General features: G+C 41.3%; 1 protein-coding gene across 5 annotated transcripts in view; it reads right to left on the bottom strand.

Annotated features, from left to right (window-relative positions):
* The window catches only part of ATP2B3 (ATPase plasma membrane Ca2+ transporting 3), a 133,219-nt gene that overhangs the window by 64,689 nt on the left and 55,123 nt on the right, over positions 1-13,407 (bottom strand). For all 5 annotated transcript variants that reach the window (XM_081934683.1, XM_081934679.1, XM_081934680.1 and 2 more), the window contains exons 4-5: positions 2,138-2,335; positions 78-335 (exon numbers count right to left, since the gene is read on the bottom strand). In XM_081934683.1, the coding sequence (XP_081790809.1) occupies positions 78-335; positions 2,138-2,335 (456 nt within the window). The remainder of the gene's footprint in view (positions 1-77; positions 336-2,137; positions 2,336-13,407) is intronic.

Genomic DNA, 13,407 nt, shown 5'->3' on the forward strand with positions numbered 1-13,407 from the left:
TAAATCCAGTCCCTAGGATATCTCCATGCAGCTGAATTTGCCTTTGCAGATCGTCCACCTCCTGCCTTCCCTCTCACCATATTTGATCTGGGCGATGTCTCCCACCACCAGCTCAGCCACGGGAATTTGGACCAGTTGGCCATTGCGGATAACAGTGAATTTCTGTTCCTGTTCTATGCGGCTTTGCAGACCTCGGAACTGCTTCTCCTTGCTCCAGTCGTTGAATGCTGTGACCAGCACTACGCAGATCACTGACAGTAGGATGGCAGCACCTTCAATCCAGCCAGCTTCTGACTCACCCTCATCCTCTGAACCCCCTGACACATTCCCACAGCCTGGAAGGAGAAAAAAGGAAAGTGTTGGTTACAGGAAGGCTCCTGTTACTCTGATCACACATCACATCTTAAATCAGAAAGAGGTGCTATGATTCTATCAGCCACAACATCTGGGGCTGCAGGTGAGTAGAGATCCAACTGTCTGTTTCTCAACTTCAGCAACTTTCAGCTGTATAGACATCAACTCTCAGGATTCTCCAGCTATCATGTTGGCTGGGGAATTCTGGGAGTTGAATCCATACATCTTGGTGTAAATATCGAGGGGGTCCCTACCTCCTTCTTACAGTCCAGTCTCCTTCTCAAACAGCTATAGACCTGAGATTTCCTAGGAATGAGGCAACAGCTATAAAGGTTGCTGACTTTATCACTCAATTTTCCAGTATTAATAGTCCTAATTCAAGATGAGGTCCCATAAATATACATATTATTAACCTCATTGTTTCATCTGTTGATGCATACAGACCATTGCAAAATTGCATAGAATTGGATATTTCTCCTATCTATTCCAAATGGATTGTGGGAGAATTTGGAGTTTAACTCATTAAACTCATTAATAGGTATGTAAATGGATGGAAATAGAATTAAACTAATTGGAACACCCTGATCTTGCCTGGGTAAAACTGCTAAAATAAGTCTCAATTTCAGAGTGTTATCGTGCACATGACTATCCCTTTTGCACAATACAAGTATGCAAATATAAATAAAAAGATGAAGCAGCATAGCAGACATAGGGATGAGTCATCATGAAGAAATGTGATAAAGTTGGGCAGACCAATATGCAGAATCAAAGTCTCTTGACTCACCCAATTGATCTGCAAAGGCAGATGGACCCACCATCTTAGGACAGAGCTTTGATGTCATATCCACATAATTACCACAATTGTTCCCCTCCCATAGTGAAGCCAGCAAGAAATCATGCTAGACTAAATCTTGCTGTCCTTATAAACTATATTCTAATGGCTGTGATTGGTGGTTTCCTTGTTGTAAATCCCAGCCCTGCCCAATGTCATATACCTATTGTGCATCCTCCAATTAGTACACACAGTGTTCTCATTCATCCCATATATTACAGTGCTTTGCTCCCCTTCAATTCCTATTATACTGTGGACTAACTGAAACTATGGGCTGACTGGTTGACTGGTTGACCCATGCCATCCCCATTGAGGTGCTAGTCAGTTTCAGGGAATTGCACTCTCTAAGTCCACCAAGGACCTTCCATGGTTCATCTACAGTTTATATCAGGGAGTATCTCCTTTGAGGGGAGTTTGCCTGCTCATTCAAGAAGACATCCTTTAGGGTTCTTGCTTTAAGAGTTGAGAAGAATAAGAGACCATGTCTTCTCAATGGCTGTCATGTCCCTTTGGAACAGTTTCTCCCTCATTGCTGAGATTTGGACAGCCACCGTTTTGGATAATTTTTAGAGAATGATCAGAAGAATGTTGTTCCTTTGGGCATTCAGAATCCAAGCACTATATGTTGTACTATTGTCTTATCTGTAGATGATGGGTCAAATGCTACTGTTGTTATGACTATTTTATGCCTTTGATGAGGAGCTTGCTTGATTTATTTTAGGGATCTGTCTTGTGAATTGCCCTTGGTTGTGTGACTAGAATGGTATATAAATACTCTAATCAATCAGTTTCTGGCACTGGGTGGCCATGGGGCATTGTGGGAGGTTTCAATGGTGGCACTCAGTTGTATTTTTCCATAATGCTCCAGGGCAATGTTCTGCAATTTCTTGAAATGAGAAACTCCATCCGTGTGAGGATGTCATGGCGGAGACAGCAGGGATCCAACCTTACCTTCACTTTCTTCACTCGGTGGAGCATAAAAAGACAGTCCCAGGGAGATGATGGCAGCAATTTCCAGAATGATTAGGGTCACATCCTGAAGTGCCTCCCACACTAACTGCAGGAAAGTCTTGGGCGTCTTTGGGGGGATAAAGTTCTGTCCGTAGATCTGTCTTCTCTTTTCCAGATCAGCTGTGTTATCAGAGAGACCTGGAGTCAAAAAAGAGAGGGGAAAGAATGAAGCAGCAAGTCTGCTTGGCCTCTTTGTGAGAAGCTAGAGAATGTCAATGTACCAGGAGAAAAATGTGTTAATCAGCTTGTTACCTCAGGAACTAGACTGGGCATTGTCCCTCGCCTTAAGTTACCAGGGGAGAGAAAGAAGTTCCCAATATTCTATCATTCTCCAGATGTTCTATGACAACCTATGCTTATGCTTTTAATGTTTTAAGTGGAGTCCTGCAGATGAAGGAAAAGGTTTACAGTATGCGCTCACCAACCCACCTCAGATAATTCTAGCTCTTGCTTGGAAATTAAAATTACTGTTGTTATGTAGGTGAAGTTTCCTAACTTTCTTGATGTTCTCTTGTTAGTGGATTGCTGGGGGATTCCCAGTATGGAAAAGAGTGATATATAGCTTATATCATGATCCTGGTTACATGAAGTAACTGATGCCATAAGAACAAGAAACCAAGCTATGTTCATCTATCTATTTAGATTTGTATCTAATGTAGTCATCTGTAGACTTTTGTAGTCGACTGTAGATGACCGCAGTTGAGCTCAATTTTTTTTTAAGCAAGACAGTTGTTAAGTGAAAAGTTTTACAACTTTTCTTGCCACATTTGTTAACACGAGGAATTATTAGGTTCTTAAGTGAATCCGGCTTCCCCATTGATTTTGCTCGTCAGAAGATCACAAAAGGTAATCACATGACTCCAGGACACTGCAACTGTCATAAACATGAGTCTGTTGCCGAGCATCCAAACTTTGATCACGTGACTATGAGGATGCTGCAACAGTTGTAAGTGTAGAAAACGGTCATAAGTCACTTTTTTCAGAGCCATTGTAACTTAAAATGAATGGTGTTTAAAATGAATAGTTGTAGGTCAAGGAGTGCCTATATCACCTTTTGTTTACCCATACCCCTCCACAACCAACAGCCATTGGTGAGGTAGGTTGGATTGGGATGGACTTGAACTGGGGTGTAGATTTGAACCTGATGTCAACCCAGCACTTTAAGCCCTATAGAACAAAATAAAAGAAGGAAAGTGTGGGTTTAAGTCTAAAGAAGGGATCCTTAGTAAATGGCTTTGCTCGCTTAAAAATCAGCAAGAGATACTCTATATTCTTAAGTGTTCAGTTAGGGCTTTGAGGACAAATTCTGCATATCCAATAAGTTTCAGTTTAGGCCCTTGGGGGAGAAAGAGTCTTCCTTCTACTGCAGAATTGTAAAGAAAAGGCAACACATGTCTGATTTCTATTCTCCTCCCCTCTCTCCCCCTCCCCACTTAAAATCTGATTCAGAGGAATAGGAGAACTAGGATAGTTAATGCTTTTCTGGTTAGGTTTTTTTTTTCTGTCAGCATTTCATCAGGACAAAGCAAGAATAACCTCTGACTTTCAGAGAGTTACTAAAGCCCAATTATTGTAAAATAAGTTTGGTCACAGTAGTCATTTTCAGCATGCAACAGACACAATGTCTCAGTCCGAATGTGGAGTCTGGCACTATTTTCCTGTCCATGACTTTTGTATCAGCTTGGTCTGGATCACAAATCACAAATGACAAGTAGTTTTACAATCAGGGTAAGCAGTGGGGGTAAGCTGTCAGTGGTCTAGGCCCCACTCTGCGGAATGATTAGGAGGGCCCTCCTCCCCCAGAGGGAATATGGCTTCTATTCAGTGGCGGGTTGCTAGCCGGTTTACTACCATTTTGTGCATGCTTGCGCACACAATGCTTCTGCACATGTACAGAAGTGTTTGGGCACGAAAAGAAAAAGCTATTCGCAATTGGCGAAGAAACTATACCAGAAGGGGGTGTGGTTCAGATGGTTGATGCCTGAAGGTATGCTAATATTCTGGGAGGACACAAGAGTTAGAATTAATACACCCATAGAGGCGCAGGCCTTTATGGAAAAAAATAAAGTACTCCTAGATAAATCAGATGATCCTACAACAGACATGTAGGACACGGGAGGGGCCGGAGCTCTGCTGGCGGGGGGAGAAGGGGCAATACCAAGAAAACTCAGATCACAAAAATGAGTAAGAAAATCCACTTGATATAAATTGATCGAAATTATTAACTGAATTTACATGCTGACTATATATTGTTATTTAGTATTGAATTTTTTGTAATTGTATTCTATGAGTATGGAGGGAGGGGACTCCTGCCGCACATTGCAACTGCCAAAATTTGTAACCTTTCCTTTACCCTTTTCCTATATTATTTCCTAAAAAACCAATAAAACTTTGTTTTTAAAAAAAAAGTGTCCGGGCAGGTGGGCGGAGCCTCCTGCTGCCGCCACTACTGGTTCGGCCAAACCGGGCTGAATTGGGAGCAACTCACCTCTACTTCTATTGTATTTTGAAGAAAATAAAATAAAACACAAGGCCATCTAAAACAGACCTATTAAGCCCAGAGTATGAAGCTATGTAAAGAGCATCCTGGCCTACATCTTTGTAAAGAAAGTCTTTCCTCTAGCATTTGACTAATACATGCTTACTAAATCCCCCTCAGCCCAGTCTTCCCACCTAAATATTCCTTCTTCGTTTTCTAGCTCCTTCCTAGCCAGGGGTGCTGTTAAGTTAGGTGTGCTGTTTTCACCAAATCATCGAACTATACGAAGGACCCTTCTCCTCTTCATGAGGAGAAGTCTGGAAGAGAACTGAAAAACCTCTCATTCACAGCATAGTCAGCCTGATCATTTCTGGTCAAGTAAGGGTAGGATTTCAGAGTCTACCAATCAAACAAGCAGGAGCACCATACTGAGGCAGGGCAGGCTTGCCCCAGATTGGGCTGCAATCCTCTCAGATTCCCTCTCTGCAGAGTTAGGGCATTAGCCCAGCTTCCTCTGGAAGTTGTGAATGTCAAGGCAGAAGCCAATGGAGCTGGCACTTCAAAGACTTGGCACCTGTGGTGAAGCAGGAGGACTTCACTCCAGGGGAAATTCAGTAGCTCCTGGGAGATGAAAGGGCCAACTGGGTGGCACTGTAGTTGTCTTCTCTTCCTTTGCTCACCTTTCCTTAGCTTTGTTAGGCCCTTGTTAAATATTAAAAATGCCAGAGAACCAGGCAAGCAGCAGGAACGACAACCCGGAGTTTGCTCTCAAATGCCCTCCACAGCTGGCCCTCAGGTGCCAGAGCAGTGCCTCTGCTTTTCAAGACAAGGAGGCAACAGAGCAGCAGTTCAAATTACAGAGGCTGGGTACTCTGGATGCTAATACATATATATATATATATATATATATGTTGTAATTGTACTGATAAATAAATAAAGGGAGACTAGGATAGATCTATTTCGAGCTAATTAGCTCTCATCAGCTAGCCATACCCTTACTGGGATTAGAACCCGGGCTGTATATATCTTAGGCAGGAGTCTTAACCACTAAGCCATGGGTTCTCTTCCTTATACAATATATATATACTAATTAGCTCGAAATAGATCTATCCTAGTCTCCCTTTATTTATTTATCAGTACAATTACAACATTATATATATATTGTTTAATATATATATATATTGTTTAATAAAAGAAACTAAGGTGTTATTTTAGTCAGCCTGGTAAGCTGATTTGGGTGATCTTAAATATATGTGCTCAGTCCAGTAAACCCTCCAATATATGAAAGGAATAATAATAATGAAGTAGATAAAAATTCAACCTGGCAATGGGTTACAACTGGAACATTAAAAAAAAAGAAACTGAAGGCTTTGACAACTGGCAATGGTTTTTACAACTGGAACATTAAAAAAAGAAAGTGAAGGCTTGATGTCGGCTACACAAGAGCAAGCTGTTCAAATTAATGCAATCAATGTCAGAATTTTTTTGGGGGGGGGAAATCATCAAATGATTCAAAATGCAGATTGTGCAAAAAAGCACAAGAAACAGTAGATAATATACTCAGCTCATGAAACAGTAGATAATATACTCAGCTCATGCAAGTAGATTGCACAAGCTGCATATAAGCAATAACATAACAAAATTGACAAAATGATTTACTGCAACATCTGTAAAAATTATCATGTGCCAGTAATGAAAAATTGGGATACTTGAAAAAGTAGTTGAAAATGAGCAAATTAAAATATTGTGAAATTTCTGAATAACAAATTGATAAAATTTTGCTCATAACACACCAGATTTAACTGGGGAAGAAAGTGTGGATAACTGATATGGCAGTACCAGGATATTGTGGAATTGAAAGCAAAAAAATGGAGAAGATCATAAAGTATTAAGATCTTTAAAAGGTTATCAATGGCTATCAGCATATTGAGTGTCAGACCCCCCAAAAATCTTGGGTGACACTTAGAAATCATGCATTGACAAAAATTCCATCTGTCAATTACAAAAGGACACACTGCTTATATCTGCAGATATATTGTATTGACATATTACAACTTTTTAGGTTCTTGGGAAGGTATCAGAAGGCCAATACTAGCTACAGAACTGGGAGGTATGATGTCACATTTTTGTATATATAAGAGTAATAATAGTGTATTTTCATGTGTCAACACTCTGATTTGGTTTAAGCAATTATATTAAACATAAATTGTTAAGTGTTGATCAATTCTTTCCTAAATCTGATATATAGATTCAAAATCATTTGATTTTGGACACTGGGTGGCAGACAATACTTTCCAAATGAACTCTAATAGTAACAGAAACAGAGGGCACAGATTTTTATTTTAAAAGAAAAGAAAAACTATCTGCTAAGAATATGATACATATAATTTATATTATGCTTATCATCTTTTATTACTTAAAGATTGTATTTACATAATCAGATTAGTTAAAGATTAACTAATTGTATAAATTTTGTTCCCACTTGTCACTCTAGGAGAATATTAACCTTGGTAAAGTTTGTGTGAGTGTGTGTGTGTGGTTGAGAATGTCTTGTGAGGCTCATTCAGCTTAAAGTCAGCTTAAAGCTCAGTGAATTGTGCAAACCCTGAAAAAGGGTTCAGTATAGTGAATGCACACAGCCACAAAGGAGCTATTTCTCTCATTAACTAGTAAGGTTTCACAGGATATTATAATGTGTAGGTGCAATTTCTTTTTGCCTTCTAGGCAGTGGTGGTTCTGGATCCCGATGCAACTGGTACGGTGAAACGGGGCCCGGCATCCACCACATAAACGCGCGCACATGCGTACTTACCACCTGCGACACTCTGTGACACATCCGCAATGCTCCAGCTGCTTGGCGGAGCATTGCGCAGGCTCTGTGCGTGTGCGCGGAAGCCCCAAAGAGCTCAAATACCAGTAAGGAGCGCGGGCAGGCGGGCTTTCCGTAGCACCCGTACTGTAATGGTACACGGTGCTCCCGGCAGGCACGGTACGCCCATACCGGGGCGTATGGGTCATAACCCACCACTGCTTCTAAGCTTACCAAGTTGACTACAAAAAATCTGGCTTATTCCTCTGTGGTCTTACTATCTTGTTCAAGTGAAGCAAGTAAAACCAGAAACTTTTCGCATCATGGTAGTGATGATAATATAATTCATTAAAGGTGTATGCCACTGAATTGCTCCTACTCCTGAAAGCTTACAAGATAAAAGACAATAAAAAGTCCATTTGGCAAGACGATAAATAATTTTGTTCACTATTGTTTGTAAAGAAGCTTCTGGATTAAGACACAGAATTTTAAAAAAGTAGCACCATGGATGCCAGGATCCTCAAAGGAATTAAAGTACCTCAGTCTTTTGGGATCAGATGTTAATCATCAGGGAAAAAATATATGATGGAATGTTACCCAATGTTTTGATGGGTAGATCCATTTGTAAGAGTGTTTCCTACCAGCCACAAATCATTTACATCCCAAAATGTAAACTAAGGAGATAAAAGGATTTGTCCAATGGGAGACCCAATGGTTATAAAAATGCCAAAATACAGATCCATTCTTTTGATTGCTATTTTCTGTTCTAACACACATTCCACAGAAGGACAATGGAGGATATACAGAGAGATACAAAAACCCTGACAGAATACAAAATAGAAGCTGGGTCTGAACTTCAGAAGCCCGGGGACTAGTAATGCCCTCAGAGGCCCAACATGTTAAAAATGAATCATCTCTAGCAAATACAAACAGACAAAACATTCATGTTGCACACACCAAAGCCAGATGAAAAGCCAACCACATCACACAGACTCATACGCCACACGGCCTATTGCATTTTGAAACAAGATGCAGACATAGATATAGCCCAGGCAAAAAATTTTCCTCCAACTCTGGCACTCTTCCAAAGACTTCACCCCCCATTGTCACCCCTTTTGGAGCCTGGAGACATGACAGGCAATAAAAAGGACATATAAGGTCGGTGCTTCCTAGCAGATATGCTTTTGAGAACAAGCATTATTATTATTATTATTAGTTAAATCGGAGGGGGAAAGGGCTTGCACAAGGCAAGAAGATTGTCTTCAGGTTTATGGGTTTCACCAACATCACATTCCAAAATCCAGCATTTTCTCACATTGTTTTGATCTCCCCTCTTGTTGACAAACCTACAGTCTATATACTCATTTGCATGGACTGATTTCCTATTTTCTTACTCTAAAAAGCCCATAGAACTTGGCGATGTTATAAACTAGAGTGGTCAGTGAATCATCACCTCAGAAATGGATAAAAGAAGAAATACAATAAATTTCCAATGAGTGGAAAATACTGTAATCAGAAAAACTGCTACTCAGTCTGGAGACCAAGAATCCATTTTGGGTAGGTATCTCAAAGGCCTTTGGAGCTTCTCCTTCACACGGAGCACCGTCTTTAAATTGACTGGGAATGGACATGGCATCCACTGAAGAAGTCGTTGTCCAGAGTAGAGATGGGCAACTTTTTACCCATCAAGGTTAACAATTCCAAAGGAATGGGGCCATTTTATTTTATTTTTTCCAAAAGGTACGCACACCGTAAATCCACTTCCGTGTGTACATTTCATGAAGGTTTAAAACCCATATGTTAAATGTTCTACTATACTTTATTCTGCCTGTTCATAGTTTTTTTGGGGGGGGCAATCAATTTTACCCCCAAAATCAACTATGATTCTTTGATGCAACTTTGAGCAACTATATGTGACCCCTTGCCAGGTGACAACTTGGGCATTCACAAAACAGAGGAATGTCCTCTGTACAGTATGTCTCCAAATCATAATAATATTACAATCCTAAACATACTTAAAAGGGAACAGTTCAACACAATGCAATTTTCTTCTGAAACAAAAACCCAAGCAGTATCATTACTGTTTCCTGAAAAACAATAATTACTCTAACACCCTTTTTGTATACAGTGCATTACATTGGATTCAAAGCATTTGATCTACACTTTTACAAAACTCTGTTCCTATAGGGTGAGCCTATAGAATATGCTCAGTTTCTTCCGTGGATCAGAACATCAGTCATTAAGTAGTCATGGTTCAGAAGGCTCTCCAACAGTCTTCTGAATTCTCCTCTTCCTTGAAAAGGTGAATCTTTCCTGCCTTAAATTCTTGCCCATCAGTCATTTTTCTGCTCCACCCCTACCTTCAGATCAGCAGCTTATTCCACTTGAGGAATAGGATTGGAAAGAAGCAGTGGGAGGAATAATGATGACAGTTTTTTGGCAGGTAAGTATAGTTTCAGGGCCTTTTCCACCACCAAATTCTAGTGCTCACCGCCCTCTCCTGAGTCAGCAGAAATCTATACAAGCATGAAGTTGGCTGACTTCCTTGCCAATCTCTATTCTACTCCATTGTCTGTTTCAAATAACTTTAGCAATCTGTCTTCCCCAAGATAATTGATGGGGACGAAGACCAAGTTCTACAGAGAAATCTGTAATGCTGGGAAAAATGGGAGAAAAGAGGAAAAGACAAACACCTGCAGCAAAATAGATGGATTAAATTACACTGGTAATGGTTGTGTTGTTAAGATCTGAGGCAGGTTGGAGTTAGATCACCCTGCAGAAGATTTATCAATGTGATTGCCAAGAGTCAACTCCTACCTGATGATGTACAATCAGAAAATCAAAGCCTACAGGTTTTTATAGGACTCAAGGGTGCCCTTGGATAGTGTCAGAATAAGGGAAAGCATCACTTTAACATTAGTACAGCTAAGAATAACTTGACTGTCTTGCTCATGGACTGGGAATAAAATGAAGGCCATGCCAGGAGGACCTGACAGAAAGAAAGATATAATCAGGGCATGTTAGATACAAGTGAGGACATGGCCTCAGGCAGCTAGCACAGCGGTCCCCAACCTTTGTGGCGTGGCAGCCCGGGGTGGTGGAAGGGAAATGGAGCCGTGTGAATATGCATGTTTGCTGCTCAACTTATGCGAGCTTGACTTGCACAAGTTGGGTTGTGCGTATGTGTGGACACCTGCTGGCCCACTGCTCATGGAAGCCAATCCGCCATTCACACAGCCTAGTTGTAGGCCACACGGCCCAAGGGTTGGGCACCCCTGATCCAGCACATTGACTTGGGCTCAATAGGAATAGGGAGGCAATGTAATCTGTCAAAATCAGAATCCTTCTTGAAGATCCTTTAACAGATTTAACAATTAACAGAGTTGGAAGGGACCTTGTAGGTCATCTAGTCCATCCTCCTGCTCAAGCAGGAGACCCTACACCGTTTCTGACAAATGGCAGTCCAATCTCTTCTTGAAAGTCTCAAGTGATGAACCTCCCACAACTTCCAAAGGCAACTTCTGTTCCATTGGTTGATTGTTCTCACTGTCAGAAAGTTCCTCCTTATTTCTAGGTTGAATCTCTCCTTGGTCAGTTTCCATCCATTATACTTTGTCTGGCCTTCAGGTGCTTTGGAAAATAGCTTTGACCCTCTCCTTTCTGTGGCAGCCCCTCAAATATTGGAAGACTGCTATCATGTCCCCCCTGGTCCTTCTCTTCACTAGACTAGCCAATGCCCAGTTCCTGTAACCATTCTTCATATGTTTTAGTCTCCCATCCCCTAATCATCCTGGTTGCTCTTCTCTGCACTCTTTCTAGAGTCTTCTTCCAATAAAAGACCTTACAGGAATCCAATACAAGGGACCCAAGGATGATGCACCGTGACCAATGTATGCCATGGTTGAGGAACTAGACAGCCAAACTTATTGAACCTCATGGTAACCAGACCAAAGGCCTTGATCAGATCAGAATTTAGTTCAAGTTTATTGTCCCTTGTCCAGCCAGTTAACAGATAGAAAAATTGAAAAAATGATAGCCCGGGCAATTTATTATGAAATTTAAAACAAGAGCAACAACTGCATCATCCTAAATTCCATCCCCAAACAAATAGGTATTCAGTATGAACCACCAGGTCACCACTGGGGTGCCCTATCAGACACAGCCCTCAAATTTAGGGCTGAGAAAATTCAGTAGGATTGCTAATGCCTGGGAGGAGGGATTGAATAGAAAGAAATACTAAAAAAAGAAGGCAAGAGATGGAAAGGAGAAAAGGACAGGAGTGGTGTGGGCAAAAGACAGCACGTTTGCCGAGTGGTAAGGGCAAAGGCACAGGGAATATGGATCATACAGGAATGCTTGTTGATTTTGGTTCTGTGTCAGTGAGAGCCACAAAAATCAATTTTTGTCTTGGGTTCGCTGTCTGGATGATCATCTACCCCTTTCTCGTCCTGGTTGTTCTTTGGTTGCTTTTTTCTCCTCTCCTATTCTCCTTCTTTCCTTCCTTCCTTCCTTCCTTCCTTCCTTCCTTCCTTCCTTCCTTCCTTCCTGGTAGCACTTGTCTGCTGCCCTGTTCTTCCTTGCCTGGTTCCCCTCCTCCCTTCCCTTCTCAGTACGATGGGAAAAAGCCTGCAGCTCCCTGCAGCAGAGAATGAAACCAGCCTTGGCTGCAGCAACCTCAAGGACAATTCAAGGAGAAAGCAGCAAAGGAAGAGAGGTGGAGGTAAGCAAGCAGACAGAATGGGTCTGCTTTGAATTCTCTGGTGCTTTCCCGGAGCTCTGCTGCTTTCCTACACTTGGAAATCCAGATTGTTTTATACAGAGAGCAAAGCAGGCAAGAGAAGCCCTTAGTTTGCCTGTCCTTTTAGAAGGAACAGAAACAGCCGCATCTCAAGGTGCAGACAATGGTTAGGAAGGACACAACTTCAGTCTGCCCAAACCTCAGGCCTTCTGAATCTGTGGGAGCTCAAGGGCATCATTACACACACACACACACACACACCGAACAAAAAAGGAAATAATTCTCCTCAAAACAATTGGTAAATGTTGCAATTCCTATGTAGTAACTTATTATCAAGGGGAAGGGGAGGTAGCTTAGAGACATCCTGTCTCGGGATTCAGCCTTTCCATTCTGACATTATGCATCAGAAGGCATGCATTAAGCCTAACAGATCACCACACTGAGACTGGCAAAGCAATGAATTGTGGAAAGAGACAGTCCTTCAGATCATTTGATCCCAAGATCAAGGCCTTGAAACTCTGTGGCGTTTCATGTGCTCCCGGCATCTGCTGCCTGAGGTGGTTGCTTTGCTCTCCTAAGGTGCTGCAGGGTTCAAAGAGCCCCAGAAGTGCTAGTGCTCTTTGTCTATCTAGTCCAGCACTGCTTGCCTCTGCAAGCAGACAGTGGTATCTTTGGCCCAAGTTTGGAGTTGGAAGATAGAACTCAGACTGAATCAGTTGTATAATGATGCTGTGGAATATAATGTTACTAGCTGTATATTCTTGCTGTATCTCCTATGTAGCTCCTTGGGAATAGAACTTTTATTATTTTGCCAAACTGGGCCCAGTTATGATTTAATTGATTATAGACTTTACACCCTGAAGGAATCAAAGGATATATTATGCCATGCTTCCTTATGTTTCCCACTTGTAAACCCATAGTTAGCTGCTTAGAATATCAGGATTTGGGCACAACCTATATATCAAAGCTACAAGGTTCCCTTTTAAATCTGTTAAAGATTTCACATTATTGTCCATGTCTTCTTTTCTAGTCATCTTGTTTGCTTATCAGGTGTAAATAAATTATTTTTGCATTTGGGATCTGCTTACAGTAGTACATGTTCAAATTGTTATTGATCAATATCTGTTAAGGTCTAACGCAACCTTCTGGTTCTTGCTCTAGGCTTCTTTGGGTGTAAGAGACCA

The sequence above is a fragment of the Natrix helvetica genome (assembly GCF_964273705.1).
Source record: "Natrix helvetica genome assembly, chromosome: 1".
In the NCBI taxonomy this organism is placed as follows: Eukaryota; Metazoa; Chordata; class Lepidosauria; order Squamata; family Natricidae; genus Natrix; species Natrix helvetica.